The following is a 24422-nucleotide window of genomic DNA, read 5'->3' on the forward strand; positions in this document are numbered from 1 at the left end:
TAATGTTTCGTTTTAAATTTCGAATTTGCCGCGCCGAGAGCGCATGACTACTCCCCACGAGAACTTTCAAACATCTCTCTCTGTAACTTCGAAAAGTTTATCTTTGTAACGTTTTAAAATTTATCTCCACAACGTGCGTATTTTTCATACCCCCACGAGCCAGCGTAGGCTTTACCCGAGGCCTTCGCCCACCGTGCCTCTCTCCGTGCCTCTGGGTGGGGGTAGAAAAATACGATCGTTGTGGAGATATTTTGAAGTTTCGTGGGGAGATATTTTGAAGTTTCGTGGGGAGATGTTTGAAAGTACACGTGTACGCTCGTGGCGCCAATTTCAAACACAAATAAGGAATTTCCTCATTATTCGCTTTTATTACAATAGTTTAATTCCCAAACGTTTTTTTCGGGATTTTTTTTTCAATTTAATCGAAACTCATCGACTGGGATCCCGTTGGGGCTTCAAGGCCCCCACTGAGTGGCGTAACGACCAATTTTGGGCCCCACGCCGGATATCAAAATTGCCCTTTATAAAAGAGTTTTTAATCGTTCTGATTTGTAAAATGTGCCGATATAATATATTTGGGCAGCGGCGGACTGGGTTTAGAAATATTGGTTGTCAGATCAGGGGGTCACCATGTGGAACACGTTCTCTTATGTTTAAGAGGAAGGGCATTCCATGGGAGCCAATAAGGCCCACTTGTCATCGAGCAGGCTGACACCCTAGGGTGCCCACCGCTGTATTTGAGCTTTTTTCCAAAATATATTTTCCTTATTTACAAAATTACAATTGGTACAATTGGAGGTTTTTTATGACAATATTCAAACAAGGAGAAACTTAACAAACTTCAAAGTATATACACCAAATGTTATGTTATTCAAATTATAAGATTCATAAAATATTTTGTAGATTTTATAGAAATATTAATAATAATAATAAATTAGCTTTTACTGGATATTCCTATATTATTACGCTTTGTAAATAAAATTGATGATCCTATTTTCTCCGACTCAGATATTAATTAGTATTTTAATATTGTTGCGTTGTCTCCTTTTTCAATGCGTAATATAAAATATAATACTGTAGGACTTGTGAAGAACGCACTAACATTTAAGAGTAAACTAACAATTCAGAGCTGCCAGTAAAATACTAAAACATTAATACATCACTTAACTTCGCGCTCGCCATCTATCTGTAATAAATGGAAAATCTTTAAATTCAAGAATAAATACGAGGAGGACGTTTTCTCGATCAAGGATCTATTAATTTAAAATTAAGGTGAAAAACCAAATCGAGATGATTTCTAGCCTTTCTCTCACGGGTCCCCGTCCTAGCTTTGGGGACCCTGAACCAACACTGTTCTTCAAATTCAGTCTATCAATGGCTCGTCTCAGCTGAACATCGTTAGGGGCCTAACCAATTTATATTTATTGATATTCTAAATTAAATTACTTTTTTTTTTACATTTCTGTCAAGGTACGATGTCAAACCCAACAATTTTATTATTAAATCGTTATTTGACCTGTCAACTATGTGTGAAAAAATATGCGACCACATTTGGAGTTTAATATTTCTAGGCTAAAACTTTGAGCAGAAACTTTAACAAATTTAATTTCAAACTCGATTTTATAGACGTCGTTACGTCTCCCCAAAATTTCTACAACGCACGAAACCCATATATATTTGAATAAAAGTGGATACAAACGACCGATGGACTGCTATTTGGTAAAAAAAAATTATAAAACGTCCTTCAAAATTTGGGGCTATAAAGTTAAATCCTAACAAATTTGGAAACATTATAAAAGGATGCGACGTATTGGGAGCGATAGGTCTTCCAACTAAAAATCAATGCGTGAAACTCTGAGTAAAAACATTAAAAATGAGTATAAAGCCAGATCATCCAATAGTAGACTGGTTTCTAACAAATCACTCTCGCTCAAGAGTGGGAGTGGGTAAAATAATTTAGTTCACTCTCGCTCAAGAGTGGTAGTGGGTAAAATAATTTAATTCACTCTCGCTCAAGAGTGGTAGTGGGTGAAATAATTTAATTCACTCTCGCTCAAGAGTGGTAGTGGGTAAAATAATTTAATTCACTCTCGCTCAAGAGTGGTAGTGGGTAAAATAATTTAGTTCACTCTCGCTCAAGAGTGGGAGTGGGTAAAATAATTTAGTTCACTCTCGCTCAAGAGTGGTAGAGGGTAAAATAATTTAATTCACACTCGCTCAAGAGTGGTAGTGGGTAAAATAATTTAGTTCACTCTCGCTCAAGAGTGGTAGAGGGTAAAATAATTTAATTCACACTCGCTCAAGAGTGGTAGTGGGTAAAATAATTTAGTTCACTCTCGCTCAAGAGTGGTAGTGGGTAAAATAATTTAGTTCACTCTCGCTCAAGAGTGGTAGTGGGTAAAATAATTTAATTCACTCTCGCTCAAGAGTGGGAGTGGGTAAAATAATTTAGTTCACTCTCGCTCAAGAGTGGTAGTGGGTAAAATAATTTAATTCACTCTCGCTCAAGAGTGGTAGTGGGTAAAATAATTTAGTTCACTCTCGCTCAAGAGTGGGAGTGGGTAAAATAATTTAGTTCACTCTCGCTCAAGAGTGGTAGTGGGTAAAATAATTTAGTTCACTCTCGCTCAAGAGTGGTAGTGGGTGAAATAATTTAATTCAGTCTCGCTCAAGAGTGGGAGTGGGTAAAATAATTTAGTTCACTCTCGCTCAAGAGTGGTAGTGGGTAAAATAATTTAGTTCACTCTCGCTCAAGAGTGGTAGTGGGTAAAATAATTTAGTTCATGTTAATAATGGATCGTAACAGGTGTAGTTATATATTCGAAATAAGAATTACCAAAGTTTTAACTATAAAGAACTAAGTTTAATACTCAAAAGATAAATTTGCCATACACTTCGTTTAGTAACTCGCGAGCAACTGCGTAGAGTTTCTCTCGTAAACAAAAACAACAAAAGCGAATGGGAGGACAAAGTTCGCGTACAGGACTCACGATTTCGACACAGTTTATGCTACTTTTATATGCGTCTGTCTAACACTTCCCCTTGTCGATGTAGTGTTAGTCCAAGCGAAGACCAAAATGTTCACAATGTTCTTTCAAGTGCGATGCACCGAGTGGTTTTGTAAACATGTCGGCCAGCTTGTTTTCAGTTGCGACATAATTGAAAGCGACTTTACCTTCGTCAACCATTTCTCTGAGGAAGAAATGTTTTATGTCGATGTGTTTACTTCTGTCAGAACTAACTGGGTTCTTTGCCAAACACATCGCTCCTTGATTGTCAACGTGGATTATTGGTGATATCTCTACCAAGTTCTTCTCGCCCAGTTCTGTTAATATGCTAGTTATCCAAAGCATTTCTTTGGTCGCTTCGCACATTGCCAAATACTCTGCTTCGACGGTTGATAGAGCGGTTGTCTTTTGTTTTCTACTACACCATGAAATAGCGGTGCCGCCTACCATAAAAATATATCCACTGTAGGATTTCCTATCTGTTTGATCTCTCGCCCAATCAGCGTCGCTGTATGCCTTGAGGCCCTCTGAATTGTGGTTAAACACTAGTTTATAGTCCTTTGTTTTTTGAATGTAACGAAGGACATGCTTCACACTTGTCCAGTGTTCTGTGGAGAATCGCTCATTGAATTGACTAAGATACGTGGCGGGAAACGACAAATCAGGTCTGGTCATACTTGCTAGGTATAAGATACTACCCACTGCCTGTCTGTATGGCACGTTGTCGTTATTGCTTTCTTCATTTGCCCATTCTTCGTCAGATGGTTTGGTCAATTTAATACTGATGTCCAATGGTGTTTTTATCCCTTTACAATTGCTCGTTCCAAATGTTTGTAACAATTTTTCGATGTATGTCTTTTGGCTTAATGATAATGATCCGTCTTCGTTTTTAGTAATGCTAATGGACAACACGTTTTCTGCAAAGCCTAAGTCATGTATGTCGAAAGCGTCTTTTAACTTCTTTATGAAATGATCGGCTGTCTCATCATCTTGAGCGATTAAAGGAGTGTCATCTACGTATATTCCCAATATAATACCATCGTCGAGATTGTAGTAAATGCATGGGTCTGTCTTTGACCTGGTCAAGTTTGCCGTTTTGAGAAACGCGTCAAAATGCTTATTCCATTCACGACCGGACTGTTTCAACCCATATAAACTATTTGCAAATGACATACCCAGTCTTCTTTTCCTTCTTCTACAAAGAGTTCTGGTTGGTGCATATATATATTTTCTTGTATTGTGAAATGTCTATGTGTCGAATCACCCATTTCCGTTTCACAGCAAGTGCAACCAAAAGTCGAAAACTTTTCATTTTCATAACTGGCGAATATGTGTCTGTGTAATCAATACCGCTGACTTGTGAGAAACCTTTCGCTACGAGGCGTGCTCTGTACCTTTCAAGGGTTCCGTCTGGTTTATACTTCTTCCGAAAAATCCACTTTGATCCAATGATTTTTCGTCCTGACGGTCGTGGTACGAGTGTCCATGTCTCGTTGTCTCTCAAAATATTGATTTCGTCAGTCATTGCTTTTGTCCATTCAACCGCGTCGTTACCCGATAAAGCTTCTTTGACTGTTACCGGATCGAGGTTGAGATTTGGTCGTTCTTGCGTCATTTTGCAGTTCTGCTGTTTTTGCGCTAATCGCTCTGATCGCCGAAGTGTTACCACTCCTTCTTCTCTGTTATCTCCTGATGTTTTGGTTTGTGGATGAACAGTCAAATCAATTATAGTTGTTGATTGCTTCCCCTGCAAAGGTGCGTTTTCTTCAATCTCTTTATGGTCTTTTTCTTCAACGGTATCTTCTTGTGATCCTGTGACGTTATCTTCTTCATCTGATTCCGTTTGCGAATCTTCGTTAACAAAAATAAAATCTTGGATGTTTTTATTTTCAGCAGTAATGGTAGTCAAAGGAGGTATTTCGGCGTCGTTTTTCAAAGGATAGGTGAGTTCATCAAAAACGACATCACGGCTAACGAATATGTTATCTGTTTTGTAGTTCCATAATTTGTACCCTTTAACTCCTTCAGGATATCCTATGAGGACGGTTTCTTCCGCCTTGGGATCCAGTTTCGTCCGTTTGACAAGTTTTCCTTTGACCGTCCAAACACGACATCCAAAGGCTCGTACGTTGTCTAGTGATGTAGGCTGTCCAGTCCACAGCTCTTCTGGTAGTTGATTTTTGATGGACTTCGAAGGGCATCGGTTTCGTAAGTAAACCGCCGTATTCAGGGCGTTAGCCCAGAAATTTCTTGGAATTCCGGAATCCAGTAGTAAACACCTCGTCATGTCTAGTAGCGTTTGGTTAACGCGTTCGGCGACTCCATTCTGCTGCGGTGTCGCTGGAATAGTAAGTTGGTGTTTAATGCCTTTTTCCTTTAGGTAGTCGTCGAATTCTCTACTCATATATTCTCCTCCATTGTCCGATCTCAGTGTGCCAATTTTGAGTCCTAATTGAGCTTCCGCATTTTCCTTAAATAGTTTGAACTTATCAAACGCTTCACTTTTGTATTTCATGAAATACGTTACAATACGTCGAGAATAGTCGTCAACAAATGTCACGACGTAATGCGCACCACCTTTTGAAGTAGGATCGATTTTTCCCAGGACGTCAGAATGTATGAGCTCTAATGGCCGTGTGGCTCTTTTCGCTTGATTTTTGGGGAATGGCTTCCCTCGTAATTTTCCCAAAATACAGATCTCACAAGGTTTCTCTAGTGGTGTGTAATCTTCTTTTAATAAAATGCGTAACGCGTCTTCGTGGACATGGCCCATTCTTCTATGCCAAGTATCGTGCTTAACAATTTTCGCTGATTTGACAATTTTAATTACTTCGTTAATATTCTTTTCTTCGACAGCATAGAGTCTACCGACTCGTGTTGCTTTTAATATAGCTTTCCCATCTTGTTGTTTAATTATGGCCGCGCCATTTTCAAATGTTACCGTATATCCTATTTCTTCTATACGCCCGATGGATAGAAGGTTTCCGTCTAATTCTGGTACATATAACACGTTGTGCAGCTGGATGTTAAGCGACGTCTTGTTTATTTCAGTGTGTAATACCATATCCCCCTTTCCCTCGACTCGTATAACCTCTCTATTGGCAACTTCAACTGATGATTTGAAAGTGTTATTAAAATTTTTCATGCTATCCCTGCGTGAAGACATGTGATCCGTTGCCCCACTGTCCAGGTACCACAAGTTGACGTTAAAGTTTACATCGCTTCTTCGTTTCTCGTTGAGGTAGAGTGCCACACTGCAGGCTGATAGTTTCTCCTTCTCTGTGTCTGTCTCGTGACAAGAAACCATCTTCGCGGCATTCCTTTTCGAGTCTTCCTGTTTATTTGCGACGACTTGTTTGTCCCGCTTGTGTGTAGAGATATTCTTCTCTCTCTCTGGGCATTCGTTCGCTATGTGACCCGCAGCGCCGCAGCAAAACAAATAACAAAACGATCGTTCGGCTTCCACGCGTTTTTCGAGTTTCTATAATTAGTGTTTTTACGCGTGATAAGAGCTTTTCCACCGCGTAGTCCTTCGTCGGAATGTTGATTATCTTCGTCTCGTCTACACTGTCGCTTCTCTTCGATGGATAATCTTGCCTTGACCAATTGCGATGTTAAATTTGCAATATCATGCTCCAAGGTTAATATTAGGTTTTCATATGATTTTGGGAGGCCTAATAACATTATTAATGCAACTTCTTTATCAGTAAAGCCGTATCCGCACGCTTCAAGCTTTCTATGCAAATCCATTATTCTCGCAAGATGAATAATGTTAGGTCCGTAGCCTGGATCAATAGCTTCCCATAGCCCTTTGCTAATGAGTGCCGCCTTTACTCGTATGGCCCATGAGTTGTAATTCGACTTCTCTGCTGATAACCGACTGATCTTGAATTCTTCGCCTTGCGTAGCCATCTTCGTTAGGCTTAGCGACCGGGGTTTTCAGGACCAAGGTTTATCGGATTGAATAAAAATAACTATCACTTTCTTCACTTTATAACGCGCAGTTTACGCGTACTGGACCCATAACCTGTTAATAATGGATCGTAACAGGTGTAGTTATATATTCGAAATAAGAATTACCAAAGTTTTAACTATAAAGAACTAAGTTTAATACTCAAAAGATAAATTTGCCATACACTTCGTTTAGTAACTCGCGAGCAACTGCGTAGAGTTTCTCTCGTAAACAAAAACAACAAAAGCGAATGGGAGGACAAAGTTCGCGTACAGGACTCACGATTTCGACACAGTTTATGCTACTTTTATATGCGTCTGTCTAACAGTTCACTCTCGCTCAAGAGTGGGAGGGTAAAATAATTTAGTTCACTCTCGCTCAAGAGTGGTAGTGGGTAAAATAATTTAATTCACTCTCGCTCAAGAGTGGTAGTGGGTAAAATAATTTAGTTCACTCTCGCTCAAGAGTGGTAGTGGGTATAATAATTTAATTCACTCTCGCTCAAGAGTGGTAGTGGGTAAAATAATTTAGTTCACTCTCGCTCAAGAGTGGGAATCGGGTAAACACAATTTAGTCAACTCTCGCTCAAGAGTGGGATTGGAACAATTTTTTTATTGCACTATCACTCTCGCCCAAGAGTGGTAATAAAACATTACTTTTATCGCACTTTGAATTTTTTACCACTCGTCGAGTGCACTTTCGAATTTTTATTGCCAGTGTTACCAAATTAAATAAACAAATGGACAAACATTAAACGTTTTATAAATCAAATACATATAGTTTGTAGCATTTCTATAAAGAAACTACAAAAAAACATAAAAAGTTGTGTAGCCCCTCAGCTCTTTTTTGTAATTTTGTCTTATACATGCAAATTTGGGAGAGGCTCAAAATTAATTTTTTTAATCTTGTTTCTTATTTGATCGTTAATTTACCGATATTTGGTAAGAGCACGTTGAGACCAATCGAATGATACCAATATCAGGTCATATCAATTTTCAACGTCACCGGAAGTGACGTCACGTGGTTCGTTTTTCCGGAAAGTCCACACTTTGCTCCGTAAGACACACAGTTCTTTGTGACAAATCACTAACCTAATTTAAAAATATATTGACGCACCGTTTACCTTATCACATGCTTATTTTGTCATGGGCTCTGGAACTATAAGTATGACGCTGAACGATTTCAGCTAATGATATTCTGTCTCTGAGTGAATCCGTAATTGGAGAATTCGGAACCCAAAATTGATGTCTGTCTGTATATACGAGGCAGATCGAGAAAAATAGGATATTTCATACTTATATCGTCGAAAGCAACTTATTCTAAAAGTATATAAATGTACTACAATACTTATCCCACGAAACAACGTTATTTTATAAAAAAAATGGGGCCCGGAAAAACCTTTACTGGTGCGCCGGCCCGCTCTCAGCGGTCCTAGCTATATAACCTTGCCCCAAAACAAATACCTTGCGACGCTTAAGATTTCATCAATAATAGTTGAAAACCCGATAAAATAAGATGGTTAGATTTCAGTCAGATTAAATAAAATTATTCGTACTAAATTAAAATATACCGCTCGGAATTTCAAATTTCCCGCGATATATTACGGGTCGAGAAAACAAAATAAAAAGTGAACTCCGTGACCTTGGCCAGATTCACTCTTACTCCGAGGCCGCACTCCGCGAGTGTTTTTTATTGTCGAAGAGTAGAATGAGAAAAGTGAAGGGCAAAAAATATAAAGAGTGGAAGTCATTACCTTGACCAGATTCACTCTTTTTTTCCGAGGGGCACTCGGCTTGTAGAGTTGGTTTTTGAAAAGTAGAGTGAATAAAGTGAAGGGAAAAATCATTCCCAAAATTTCACTCCGAGTTTTGCCCATGTCTGATCAGTGGCGCACCCAGAAATAGTTTCTGGGGGGGGGGGGGGACGATGAGTTCCAAAACTTGTTTAGATAGACAACTTCAACGTTCTTCCGTCCATCGCTAAAGCTGACATTTTTTAGATAACTTCTTCTTCCGGGAAGGGGCCGTGCCCCGTGTCCCTCCCCCTTGTGTACGCCACTGCCGTCTATTAACAATATACTTTATTCGTAACGAACGGCTCGAATGCGGCAGACTTCCTACCAGAGCTTTACTTAATTGCTTTCGGCTGTGCCCTACCGACTCCTGTATTCGATGTGGCACGCGTGAGGATGCCTCTCATATTCCTTTTGCCTGCCCCACAAATGCGGCTGCTCGGAGCCTCCTCAGACGTACTTTACTTACTTCCAGAAACTTTGGTCGGCGTACTAACGGGGATCCACTCCGGGTCCCAGGGTGTGATTGAAGCGACTTGTGTCATTTTGCAAAAGACTATTAGATACTGACTTTAACACTTACGCGTCGTTTAACTCTTAGGTTTTTGATATTTTACCAGTTATTGACCCCCCCCCCCAGGTTATAAATCTAGTGGGAGAGGCCGACCCCGGCGGACTCCGCTAAGTTTTAGTAAAGTCAAATCGGTGGGTATTCCGATAATGGAACCTTCGGATTTATATGGGGATGATATTAAAGCGAAACCAATAAACCAAAAATCTCCAGCTTTAATAAAATTTTATTCCGCAAAAATTTTAAGTGTGAAGTTTTTGCAGTAGCGGATACACGTGGTCAGAAATTTATATACCGGTGCTCCAAGCGATTAAACAGCCTACTACACCGGTGGTCTCATCAGAATGCCCTACGCCAGCGTCCACAAGCCCGGACAGGTAACAAAACCAGCATCGGCAGCAGAACCCCACTACTGATGGTCGCACCCTCGACGCAAGCCGCTCATCCCAGCAGAAGGCGCAGCAATGGGTCGGATTAAGCCATTTTTTGAGCTCCTGCACGTGTTTATTCCTCGTTTGTCTTCAAAGTAGTGTTCAGTGGAAACTTAAGGCAGTGGGGCAAACCGATGGCATTTTTTTTGTAAACATTAGGGGTGATATAATATTTAAAAACGCATGTGCCTCAGGCCCTATAAACCAGGCGACGCGAGGGAATACTCAGCGACCCCAAACGAAACCTTGGGCGCTTCCAATCATCCCTTAAAAATATATTATCGGAGTTTTAAATTCGTGTTATCGGCGCCTCTTAAAATCGTTAAGAAATCGGGCGTGGCAGTGGGAGAATGACCAGTTTCAAACTTTTCCGGACCAATTTATTAATTTAATCGAAGGGGGTTAGTGGCTTATCTGCCCCTTAGTTTATCTGATCGGGTATGATCCTGTTTCTTTATCTGAATTATCTATCTGAACATTTACCGATTTTTAAAACAGATACAAATTAAAAAACCGATACCAATCGAATGACGTAAAATTGTTCAGATAAGCACTAACTGGTAACTGTTATCTGTAGATTGTAAAAAAATATCGATAATCTGCAGACTGATCGGATACAGAATATTGCAGTTTATCTGTTTTGTGCTAGAAGCGCTAGAGGCGTGGTAAACCATGGCAAAAATCGTTCTAGTTACTTTCTGATTTCTATGATCATCCCACTCTATTTTATCAGTATATTTTGTTTTATTTTAAAGGGATTTTCTGAAATCGGTAAATAACTTGCTTTCTATCGATTTCTACTTGAAAAAAAGTCTGAAAATTATTTTATAAAAGGTTTCCCGGTTAAATTCAAGTACCAATTATTTTAAAACTTTGCCCAAACTGAGTTTAGCAGACGACAAAGGTTTTGCCACGGAGATCAGATATTCTAACTTCCAATCAGAAAGTAGTGCTTTGGAAAACATAATTGAGTTTGAAATTAAATCGTAAAAGCTGCTGCTCAAAGTTTCAGACTAGAAGTATTAAACTCCAAATGTGGTCGCATATTTTTTCACACATAGTTGACAGGTCAAATAACGATTTAATAATAAAATTGTTGGGTTTGACCTCGTACCTTGACGGAAATGTAAAAAAAAAAGTAATTTAATTTAGAAAATGAATAAATTTAAATTGGTTAGGCCCCTAACGATGTTCAGCTGAGACGAGCCATTGATAGACTGAATTTGAAGAACAGTGTTGGTTCAGGGTCCCCAAAGCTAGGACGGGGACCCGTGAGAGAAAGGCTAGAAATCATCTCGATTTGGTTATTCACCTTAATTTTAAATAAATACATCCTTGATCGAGACAACGTCCTCCTCGTATTTATTCTTGAATTTAAAGATTTTCCATTTATTACAGATAGATGGCGAGCGTGAAGTTAAGTGATGTATTAATGTTCTAGTATTTGACTGGCAGCTCTGAATTGTTAGTTTACTCTTAAATGTTAGTGCGTTCTTCACGAGTCCTACAGTATTATATTTTATATTACGCATTGAAAAAGGAGACAACGCAACAATATTAAAATACTAATTAATATCTGAGTCGGAGAAAATAGGATCATCAATTTTATTTACAAAGCGTAATAATATAGGAATATCCAGTAAAAGCTAATTTATTATTATTATTAATATTTCTATAAAATCTATAAAATATTTTATGAATCTTATAAATTGAATAACATAACATTTGGTGTATATACTTTAAAGTTTGTTAAGTTTCTCCTTGTTTGAATATTGTCATAAAAAACCTCCAATTGTACCAATTGTAATTTTGTAAATAAGGAAAATATATTTTGGAAAAAAAGCTCAAATACAGCGGTGGACACCCTAGGGTGTCAGCCTGCTCGATGACAAGTGGGCCATATTGGCTCCCATGGAATGCCCCTTCCTCTTAAACATAAGAGAACGTGTTCCACATGGTGGCCCCCTGATCTGACAACCAATATTTCGAAACCCAGTCCGCCGCTGCCCAAATATATTATATCGGCACATTTTACAAATCAGGACGATTAAAAACTCTTTTATAAAGTGCCCTTTTGATATCCGGCGTGGGGCCCAAAATTTGTCGTTACGCCACTCAGTGGGGGCCTTGAAGCCCCAACGGGATCCCAGTCGATGAGTTTCGATTAAATTGAGAAAAAAAAACCCCGAAAAAACGTTTGGGAATTAAACTATTGTAATAAAAGCGAATAATGAGGAAATTCCTTATTTGTGTTTGAAATTGGCGCCACGAGCGTACACGTGTACTTTCAAACATCTCTACACGAAACTTCAAAATATCTCCCCACGAAACTTCAAAATATCTCCACAACGATCGTATTTTTCTACCCCCACCCAGAGGCACGGAGAGAGGCACGGAGAGAGGCACGGTGGGCGAAGGCCTCGGGTAAAGCTTACGCTGTCTCGTGGGGGTATGAAAAATACGCACGTTGTGGAGATAAATTTTAAAACGTTACAAAGATAAACTTTTCGAAGTTACAGAGAGAGATGTTTGAAAGTTCTCGTGGGGAGTAGTCATGCGCTCTCGGCGCGGCAAATTCGAAATTTAAAACGAAACATTAAAGTATTTCCCCACGAGACATAAATTGTCGTTACGCCACTCAGTGGGGGCCTTGAAGCCCCAACGGGATCCCAGTCGATGAGTTTCGATTAAATTGAAAAAAAAAACCCCGAAAAAACGTTTGGGAATTAAACCGGTATGATTATATTTTGAGGTAATATCTGCCTCCATCGTGTAATAGTTTTGACGTGATATCTGATAATAACATATCTGCTTGATAAAGCTGTGGACGTTTAGATAATGATTATGAGTTCCAAAGGAATTCTACCAGAAGAATGAGTAACGACACGAAGTTGCCTGAGAGCCACAGAATTAAGATGAAATACATTTCTGTCATGGTCATCATGTCGTCAGCTTCCTCGCTGGCGCGCCAGAAGTACCACTCTTTCCAATACTTAAATTTAACAGACCTCCAAACGTAGTCAAAAGGCACACAGGCGTGGAACACTTGAAACCTTTAAAGATATTTTAATTTTGATGTAAAGTTAGAGCAAAATATATTAACCAAAACTTGACGGTTTTAACAAATCTACAAAAGAATTTGCGGAAAAATATATAGATTTGGTTGCACAGTGTTTCGAAATCGACTTTTTAGTGACAAAATTAAAAGTCAACTCAATATAATAAATTGTTGTTTCAAGTTTTATCCGAAAATATAAATTATATTTCGCTACCTGCCACCAGAGGGGTAAATCCATGTCAAATCACCCGATTTCAAGAAAAGTTCCCACGGCACCAGTTTCGATTTCGTTTAAACTTTAACCACTTATTTTATAGACCTTTTGAGCAGGAAAGCCAAATTTGTAGCTCTGAAATCGAAGTATTTTTGAAGCTACGATTTTTTTAAATAACCTTGCAAGTAGTAGAGTGTTTTGACAAGTACAATTTTGTCATTTTTGAGCATTGATATCTAAAGATCGGTTAATATAACGTAGGTGTAATTTTATATAACGATTTTACTGGGGGTAAAGATAACTAAGCAATCATTACGAGGTTCAAAAATAGGGTCGTTAATTTTATAAAAATCGGCGAATGTGCCATAAAAAATTGCAATACAGGTAAACAGACCAACTTCGTCGGTCTTTAAGACATCGAAATACATTTTTAAATTCATTAATCGGCCTATATAGGATAAAATTAAGCCGGGGAATACAAAAAAGGATCCATAATTACTCGCGGAACTATACTTTTGGAGTTATAAGGGTTCAAATTTAACGTTTTTCTCGAAATCGGGAAATCATGGTAGTGAATGGTCGCGTTTTTGGAAATGTCGGATACTGAAACACAAAATAATGTTGATACCATCTGAAAGTACAGAATTCATTATATAATATATGAAATTTTCATCTTGTGTTTCCAAGTCGTTCAAGGTCAAACGTTAAGGCAAAACGAACCCAATATTTAAAACTTAAAACTGAGCACTCCATGTCAAATCAACCAGGCCCATACCACTCAAGTCACCGAATTTGATTAATTTTTTTGGGCAGGTGTAGTTATGGGTAAAACTAACCTTTGTACAGCAAAAGTGCCGAAATAAGTTTATTTGGAAGTTATATGATATAATAACTGTTTTGCGATTTTCCGAAAATCCGTTGCACCCAAAGAATTAATAGCTATAACTTCAGTTCTAAGAGAGATAAAAATGTGATCGATGACTTATTTTATAGGTAATGAAATCCTTAACACACCATATTATTTTTTTTTAAATAAAATGTTTAAAAATTTGGGTTTTTGAAACTTGGAGGTAAGTTATTCGCGGATCCCCAAAATAGCAAAATTTAGGAAAATTAATGTTTGGCCTCTATCGACTTATTTCGAAATGTTACTGCACGGTTAGTACGGGCCTATGTAACATAATTACTCAGAAGTATGCCTCTATATAACATATCTGTATTAAAATTTTCAATGAGACCTTGGTTCACAGACACCAAAGAAATCACGAACGAGCTACGCGCAAATCCGGTTTAACTTCCTTCCCTCCCCGCTAGACCTGGTTTTGTTGACGAAAAAGCCGTCATTGATTGGAAAGTGACGTCAATTACGTCATATCCTGTGAACAAGGTCTCATTGAGAAGACGTTCCTTTTGGCACACTTATGAGTAATTATGTTACATATGATAAAATGGTAAAAGAGGGTAGCTCAACATCAAAATTGGTACCAACTTGCAATAAGGCCTAAAAATTCCATTTTTGGTGTCTAATAGTCATCTAAATAACAGATCATTAAAGCTGATTATAGAGTTTGTGCTGCTGCGACTGGACATATAACTGGTCTATGGTTTCCCTTCATACTGCCAAAGCTGATAATTTTCTATTCATAGGTCTGGCGTCATTTTTCAACAGGGGGCAAGACAGTCAGAGAGGGGTTTATTTATAAGCGCCTATTTGAGGATCTGATAAGTCCGGTATAGACAACATAACTTGAGAGGGGACAAAGGTGGCAAGTAGGGCAGTTTCCCCCAAAATTTGCGACCAACGAATTGGACCGTGTTTGGTGTCGTACTGGATGGTAGTTTCCACGTTGAGTCGAGTGCTACCAACCGTTTCTGAGTTAATACCGAATTTGCACTGAACTACTTGTTTTTTTTTATAAAAAAATTAGGAATTGGGTCGAGTTTGGTATCGTTTCAGTAGTTTGTTTTAACCGCGGGTCGCTATAGGACTAAAAGTTTCGGACAAAAAGTACATCCAAAATGTGTGTTTTTTTTGTAAATTTCAATAACAATTGGAAGGTTATATCAAGATTTTGGCCAGGGTCAACGTATTATTTAGTGCCGAATCGAATGGGACCAGCCGCAAGTCCTTAGGATGAATCGTTTCCGAGTTTTAACGAAATATTTCGTAAAATGGCCATTTAAACCTCCAAAATGTACTCTTCCTGCGTACCGTAATGTGGTTGTAGCTTTGTCAAAAAATACTCCCTCCATGAAAATGATTTAACAGAGAATGTATTATGATGAAGTAAGTCGATAGAGGCCAAAAAAATATATTTTTGTCTAAAGCTATTTTGTAGATCAAATTGAAATTTTTTCAAAGGTTTTAAATTTTAATAATATTAATATTATTTATTATAATATTAAATAATATAATGTGTAAAGGGATTCATTACCTTTAAAATAAGTCATTGATCACGTTTTTATCTCTTTAAGAACCAAAGTTCGGGGGAGGGCCGGGGGGGAGGGGGCTTCCATCCCGGGCGACACTCATTAAGGGGCGCCAGAAATTGATTGGCGACTTTTTGATCAAGGAACAAAATTACATTTTAGGTATTTTTAAAGCAAAAAGGGCGCCATTTTAGAGATTTTCCCAGGGCAACACAAACCCTCGCTACGCCACTGCCGAAGTTATAGCTATTAATTCTTTGGGTGCAACGGATTTTCGGAAAATCGCAAACAGTTATTTTATCATATAACTTCCAAATAAACTTATTTCGGCACTTTTGCTGTACAGGGGGTTAGTTTTATCCATAACTACACTTGCCCAAAAAATTTAATCAAATTCGGTGACTTGAGTGGTATGGGCCTGGTTGATTTGACGTGGAGTGCTCAGTTTTAAGTTTTAAAAATCGGGTTCGTTTTGCCCTTAACGTTTGACCTTGAACGACTTGGAAACACAAGATGAAAATTTCATATATTATATAATGAATTCTGTACTTTCAACATTATTTTGTGTTTCGGTATCCGACATTTCCAAAAACGCGACTATTCACTACCATGATTTCCCGATTTCGAGAAAAACGTTAAATTTGAGCCCCTATAACTCCAAAAGTATAGTCCGCGAGTAATTCTGGTTCCTTTTTTGTAGTCCCCGGCTTAATTTCATCCTATATAGGCCGATTAATGAATTTAAAAAATGTATTTCGATGTCTTAAAGACCGACGAAGTTGGTCTGTTTACCTGTAATGCGATTTTTTATGGCACATTCGCCGATTTTTATAAAATTAACGACGCTATTTTCGAACCTCGTAATGATTACTTAGTTATCTTTACCACCAGTAAAAATCGTTATAAAAAATTACATCTACGTGATATTAACCGATCTTTAGATATCAATGCTCAAAAATTACAGAATTGTACTTGTCAAAACACTCGACTACTTGCAAGGTTATTTAAAAAAAATCGCACCTTCAAAAATACTTCGATTTCAGAGCTAAAAATTTGGCTTTCCTGCTCAAAAGGTCTATAATATAAGTGGTTAAAGTTTAAACGAAATCGAAAATGGTGCCGTGGGAGCCATCGGGTGATTTGACATGGATTTACCCAGAGGGCCAAACGTTCCCTACATGGAATTCCATAGAATTTCTTTTTGCAAAGCGTGTATAGAATTATGTTATATATAAATTTAAAATTTGGTAAAATTAGATTAAACAGATCTTCTGTAAAATGCAATCAAAGGGCCAATTTTGACCAAAATACGGCTTTTTCTAAAGGCTTTTTATCCAAAAGTTGCAAGTTGTTGCAAAATATTTCACCACTATCTTGTAGAACCGTTACCGTAGTAGAACTTACAAAAAAAAACCCGAGCACCAATCACCTCCAAGTTTTTAAGATATATCAAGTTTTATCACGTTTTAAATTATTTCTTGAAATAGCTAATTCATGGTGTCTCTGTACATATTGTTAGCCTTTTCATTACTATAAAATCTACTACGAAGGAGAAACCCCTAGCTAGTTCGAACCTTTTTGAAGCCAGGCACGACAAAATCCTACTAATATTAGAATTAGTACGGTTTTATCTTAAGGACATGAACATTAATTTAACGTTTTATCTAAGAATGTAAACTGCTCAAAAAGATTTCATCCCAGTCAGAAAAAACGTTGTCATTCCGTCCCTTCGACTGATAGTGTCTCACGCACCAAAGCATTCCTCCAGCAGAAATGCGACTTTTTCTGCTATTTACTAGCTGGCCCAAATGTTAAATGTGCATACGTCCTAGCTTAGATCAATCCTAATTCCTGGGATCTCACAAATTCTATATTCATGGGCAAGATCAGGGCGTTGAATCAGGTAGTCAAATAGGGCTTAAGCTTCCTTGCTCATGAAATCTGTAGGCCTTCCAACTAATATATTTACCTAATGTTCAATTTTTCGATACATAAATCCGAAACTCTTTTACCAACTGGAATGGCAATGTAAATATCTCCAATATTTTCTCTACCCAAATAAAATTTATCGATTTCCGGATTAAATTCCAAAATCGCTTCGGGTTCCCCGTTGAAATAGAACGGTACGAACATAAGAAAGGCATATTCTTCAGCTGTATGTCCAATTCTTTGTGCAATTATATCAACAAGTTTGAAAATTCCCTTCAAATCTTCGGCTCTTTTCAAAAGCTTTTTGCTCGCTTCGTCGAACCTGAACTGCAAAAAAAACCCATAAAATTCAGTAACCAAAATATGTTACCTTCCCTGCTGAATTTTTTTTAAAAATCATATAATCCTTAATTAACCAGTAAATTTTTAACATTTTTGTCTATTGCATTTTTTGCTTGCTTGTTCAACATTAAAAAATCAGCATTCAAAATAAAAACGAAACACTCTGGCTGAAAACAAGTTGCAAAATGGACGAATTTTGGGACACACCACCGGTGAATTTGACAGCGTGTATTTATCAATAAAATATTAAAATAAACTGCTTAGTGATATTTACTTATAAGCCGTTTATTTTTATGTAAAATTAAACAGATTACCTAATTAATGTATATCGCCCAGAACAAACTTTTTCTCTTATTTCTCGTGTTGCCAAATCATCAGTCCCCTTTCATGGATATAACATCAGCTGGATAATGTTTTTATTGATGAACCAGTCGTAAGCTGGAATTGGCGTTCGTTAGAACTGGCATTGAATAGAAAGTGCGCTCGCTAATGGCGTTATAGGTTGAAAAAGACATTCGCTAGAATCAACGTAGTCTGGAAATGGAGTCGGATGCAACCGAAAAGGGTGGAAACTGATGGTCAATGCGTTGGTTGGAAAAACCGTTGGTTGAACACGTCACGGGATAGAAACGTATCTTTGATCGGAAACTACTAAACAGGTTGATTTCTACAATGCTATATGGAATCGGACTAAGATCAGCTCCATCAACTATGAGTCCGTCAAGTATCAAAACGTGGTTTTCAAGTCATGGTGGCTGTTTATACAAATCCCACCTACTGACATCGAAACCATTAATTGAGATACAAATAAATCATTTTCAATTTATTTTTACCTTACCCACAACCTTTGAACTTTTCTCAAAAATTTAATTAAAATAAAAAATATTGACAAGAAACGGCTACTACGGATGTTGTCGCTTTCGTCAATGAAATGGTCACGCTTAAAAAATTCGATCAAATGGACTTCACTTTTGATGAAATGCACATGGTGCGCTTCGATCGTAAGGAGTTTGAATAAATATGTATTCATTATTTTGAACTATATACCACTTATTCATAAAAATATGAATAATATAGGAAGTAATTAGGGGGAGTAGACATTGTTAGATTTGGCCAGTACAAGCATGTGATCGGCTTTCTACCGGGTGGGGGGGGGGGAGCAGTATACTTGTAATAAGTTATGGGTTATATTATGTTAGTCAGTAAACACCACACATGTTCGCAGATAATTCTGAGCTTATGAGATTTGGGCTTTGTATATTTTATCATAGAAAACGTTCTTTATCAATAAATAATGGTGTAATATGTTTCATATCATTTTTGAATTTAAATTGCAACTTAAATCTCAATCATTAATTGACTTACTTGCAGAGCTTTGTGAATTCCAGAATCCTCGTGGAAAAACGGCACCATGTTTGGGTTTTTCACGATGTCCTCAATAGAATCGACCAGATCCGTTCGGTGCAGTGATGCGTCTGATTTCATAAACGAGACAACTACTGCCATGAAAATAAATATCCCAACTTGCCAAAAGGCGAATGCAACTTTCTTACAATTTGGTTCTATTCTAGAGGTTACGCCTATTTAAAACAAATGTTCAGTTTGTGATAATAATGCGTGGGCTCGAGATAAAACCAACTATGTGTTTGGTTAGGGGTCTTACAATGACCGTGTCTCTCTGTGGGTCTGTCTGTCTGTCCAGGCTGCGAACGCGTATCCATTTTCGGGGCAAAGTGTATAATCACTGCGTACGCAGTTTCTTGGAATTAGGGAAAAAAAATTTCCAAAAGAGCCCTCTTTTTGTTATTGGGTGTAGTATAATTTTCTTTTACAAATTGTGATTGTACGTGACGAATCTGACGTTTGGGATGAACGAGCGCTTAGGATTACGTTAAACTTCTTAACATACAAAAGGCCGGGTGTCCACCAAATATTCACGGTATACGTCTTATTATTACCAATTCGAGCCGGGCGGGATTCGAACCCAAGTGACCTGCATGACAGGTGGGCGTTCTACCAGAGAACCACCGACACTTATTACGCCTCATAGAAAATTAGAAATTCAGTTAATTCGGAAGCGTATATAAATTTCACTTTTTTGTAAGATCAGATTTTTATTTACGTATGAAATTATTAAGGTCGAATCTTGTTTAAGCGCACTCAGCAGAGATAAGAAGGTTAAAGGGTAGAACTCCTGGGTGGTCCACATAGTTAGTTTTTGGTCTATCGGTATTTACTTTTCAAGTGTAATGGGTCATTTATGAAAACAGTTTCATGTTGTATACATCGCGCTCTTATGCCTTTTCGATATACTTACCTTAAGGTAGGTTCACACTATGCGATTTTTGTAGGTCAACTCGTCGTAAAATTTTAGTGTGACAACTTTACTAGGCCGATTTCCTATTCACACCTCAACTTGAAAAAAAAAAGATTAGTATAATATATATTTCCCCAAGAGAGGATGCTATTCCACTTATTTAAAAAAAAATTAATGGTGCAAATTGAACCAAAAAATATTGAAGTACCCGAATTTGAACTTAATTGCTCTATGGATTAAACCCAAACTGTTTAAGGTCCCGATATATTGCACTAAAATGATTCGTCTGCTATCTAACAAAAGAATCAACGGATTGAAGTGTAATGTGTGATATTCAAATAGCAAAGTAAAGTACTGATGAAATGAATAACAGTGAACAAAAGAGGAAGAAAGCTGTGGAACTGTTTGAGCTTCTCAGTGCAATAAAAGAGAAAAAGAAATTCAAACAAAGATTGATATGGACAAAAAGCTGGATATTAAGACGGAAAGATTGTGGGGCCTTAGGGAATACCATAATCTCTTAAAAAAGTTAAAACTGAAAGACGCTGAAAGCTATCGTCGTTTACTTCGAATGCCACAGTATGTTTACATGGAGATTTTAGAGGCAGTTACACCTTTCTTAAAAAAAGGAGGACACGATTCTTCGAGAAGCCATCGTTCTAGAAAAGCGCCTGGCTGTTACCCTGAGGTTCCTATCTACTGGTGCGTTACAAATGTTGTACCCCCAAAAACATATCAGGTTATTAATCTACATTTAGGTGGAAGTATGAATTCACTGCACTTCCAATTCCGGATTGGGACAAGCACAATCTACAAAATAATTGAGACCTGCAGCAATTTATAAATCCTTACATAAGAAGTATGAAAATTGCATATCTATTTCCATATATTCTTTCTTTAGGTACCTTCAGTTCCCACAATCAAAGGAAGACTGGTTACAAATTGCAAATAAATTTAATGATAGGTGGCAGTACAACCATTGCATTGGTGCTCTGTGTTAGTAGATGCTTATTATCAGCCCATGTTGATATTTAATTATTTTTATAGTCTGGCAAAGTTAGCAGACGACACTTTGGAATGACATGGCATTAAAATAAGACGTGATAATTTGATCTCTGTACTTTAATTATTTTTATATTACAAATAAATAGTTTTGATATGTTATTAAAGTTGGAATTCATTGTTAGAGTTAGAACCCACTAAAAGAGTGTAGTTTAAATATAAGTAAACTAACACTCTGGATGGCAAACATGTTGAGATATTTGCTCCACCCATAGAAATCTTATACTCATACCTAGAATGCTCCAGTCTACGGGAGAAGCTGACGCCAAGTCATTTTGTAGCAATGACTAATGATTATATAGTCTTCAGTGTTGGAAAAAAACCCGTTTTTTTTCATATAAACCCAAAAGACCGGTTCATTTGGTCCAAACCAGGTTTTTTGGGTTTAAATCAGGTTTTTATTAAAAACTGCTTTATTTTACTCTTAATCTATATTTTGCTTTTGTTTCACCGTGCATTCATATTACAAATCCATTAAAAAATAATAAGAGTATTATTACAAGTCGCACGTGACCAGAACAAAGTTTCAGTTTTAGTTTCGATTCTTACAAGTCTCACCAGAACGAAGTTTTAGTTATAGTTTCATTTTTGATTTTGTATAAATGCTGGGTGACAAGGAAAATGCCTCAAAAATGTTATTGAAAAAAAAACTAATTTTCAAGTGTATTAAAGGAAAATATAGGAAAAACCATAAGCAAAAATAAGGATTCTTATCGAGAAACTGTAGATAAAATTAAGTAAAATATAGGATGAAGAAGGGTACACGGCTATATTATATACTACATGAGAAAACCTAAGGGGTGAATAGGAAAGTATTGAAAATATGGGAAATGTGGTCATCTTGTACATTTTTTAGAAATGTAAACAATCATTTTGGTAAGGAAATGTACAAAAATTTTGAAATAATTTTTAGGTAATTTAAAAAACCAAATTATTAAAAAACCATTGGTTTTTTAAAAAAATCACTTGGTTTAAACCATGATTTAAACCAAGGTTTAAACCAGTGTCGTTTTATCCAGCCAACCCTGATAGTCTTTGCTTAAGCTTCAGCCAATCAGCGGCCATTCATTGATTACGTCCAGCCGCTAGCGCCATAACATGATGGTTTAAAATAGTAGAAGCTCAGACGATTTTACAGGATCCATCCGATGCAAGCTCGCAGAATTCCCATAGGTTTTTGCTGGAATTTTTCACATGAACCACTTCAACGTTTTTGGATTTTTATTTAATAATAGTATAAAATTTTTTTGAACTTTTAGTTTTGTTTTCATATTTACTTATTATAAGGAATATTTAAATGCCATTGTAAGGAAGATAAATAAGATTTCATTTGGGTTCGCTTTGAAAATATTTAAGCCTAGGCCTGACATAGGCCCAACTTTTAAACTAGCAGGCAATGTCGTTGGCAGTTTTGGGAGAAGCAGTGACTGAAGGTCCTTAGTATTAACCTTTGTATTTAAAGGTTATTTCACATTTAAAGCAAGTAATATTATATTTATTATTATGTTTGTAGATACTTAGATAAACAAAAACCTTATGAAAGAGTAATTATATCCCAATAAAGAATGACACTTATGACGAATTGACGACAGTTATTGAATGAAACAGCAACAATCATACTGATAATTGTCTTGTTTTTCAAAACTTTACCTTCTATTTAATAATATGCTTCTCTTAGAAATTTAGCCAAGAAAAATGTCTCGCACTCTGCTTAAATTCAACATTCCACTGCTAAACAACATAAAAGATAGTTCTCAATGAAGACCGATATTTACAAAGTTAAATGAAGTGTTTTTAAAAAAACGTATATTGCAGTAATTATAGTCCTGAGTTGTCGTTCCACTAGGCTCACTGAACTTCCTAAAGTAACTTTTACCAAATCATCAATTTGAAAGCCCGCCGTTGGTTAACATTTCAAATTGCCCCGAGGCTTAAGGAAACCCAAACTATTACCTGTACAACGACACATTACCGTGGAAATGAAACATTGAGGAGCCATAACAACAAACAATGCAATAGTTACCCAAAACGTTTGCATATAAGAGAAAACTCTTTACGAGTAAAGAAACAGTCTACCATGTTTAAAAACTACATTAAACTCGATCAAGGCCCCCTGCACGCGCTCACCTGAGCGCGTGCAGGGGGCCATGACTCTATTGACGTGGGCCAATCAAATGCGGGTTCTTAAGGTGACGTAATCTAAAATCGAATTATTATTTTCAGTAACTCAAACTAGATGGCAACGAGTCGTTGCCGTAGTCACTCTTTGAATCGTGATTGGCTGATAATGTCGAAACCTCCGAAAATGTAATTGGCCCATGTTATAAGATTTCTATGGCTCCACCTAACTCTGGATCCTTTTTCTATAACTACAAAGTAGTTTTAGTGTTGTGCTACTTGCAAGGTAAACAATCGGCGCAAGTACGTAATGCGAATGGAAGAGCTCATGATAGTTCAGTGTTGTCTAACAGTACCTTAGACCAAATGCTTTCATGTCAACAATTAAATTTACCACAGGCAGTTCCACTCACAGGAAGAATTTCACCAGTGCCCTATGTCACTGTAGCGGATCAACAGGGCTGGACTGGCTAGTAGTTGGCCCCACCGGCTATGCAATCGTATGGGCCCCATTTTCCATTAATGCAAAATATTTCCTCTTTGGCCCCCAATTTGAGTTGGCGCGATGTGACCGGCGATCACCGGTTAGCGCCGCCAGGGCCAGTCCGGGCCTGCGGATGAAGCCTTCCCTTTGACAGAAAATACCATGAGGCCATTTGCTAAAAGTGAATTAAATTGCTAAAGCAAAAGAGTATACAATTATGGGTTTGTTTTTTCCCATATATTTTTCATATACCATTTCTTAACATTTTATTACCCTAGGCACTCTCGAGCAAGGAGAGTATCAGATAATTTCTTCGGCTTGTTAGTTACAGTTTTCAGAATTTTCTTAAAAAAAATTTAAGTTCTGTCTGAAAATGTGGAGAAATTGATATTCGCCGCTACTGTTCTCCATAATTGTTTACGTATGTATGGTGCAGTTTCCTACCGACACCTGGAGGTTAACCAAACTCAAAAATAACTCGAAAAACTGAGACCGCTTCAGCATCAAGGTTATCATGCATCATCAATAGCAAAAACCATACGTATATAATATACAATTTTTTTACAAATGAAGGTGCTGTCCATTGGCAACTACACAGGGTCAGTTCAAATAAAAGCTACTACTAATGATAATAATTACTATGTACGCTGCTGCATTTTTCATTTATTAATGATAATCACAAATAAAAGTGAGTGTTTATGAAAACAATTGGTT

At 37.3% G+C, this 24422-nt stretch overlaps 1 protein-coding gene across 1 annotated transcript; it reads right to left on the reverse strand.

The window, feature by feature from the left end:
- Positions 1-12494: 12494 nt before the first annotated feature.
- LOC149963244 (uncharacterized) lies at positions 12495-19233 on the reverse strand. Its single transcript, XM_090165475.1, has 4 exons — positions 19093-19233; positions 17426-17712; positions 12621-12807; positions 12495-12575 (listed from the first exon to the last, which is right to left on the reverse strand). Exons 1-4 carry the CDS (start codon positions 19231-19233, stop codon positions 12495-12497), a joined length of 696 nt encoding a protein of 231 aa, XP_090021601.1.
- Positions 19234-24422: the final 5189 nt, after the last annotated feature.

The sequence above is a fragment of the Leiobunum rupestre genome, chromosome 1 (genome assembly GCF_980474605.1).
Source record: "Leiobunum rupestre chromosome 1, qqLeiRupe1.1.hap1, whole genome shotgun sequence".
Classification (NCBI taxonomy): domain Eukaryota; kingdom Metazoa; phylum Arthropoda; class Arachnida; order Opiliones; family Sclerosomatidae; genus Leiobunum; species Leiobunum rupestre.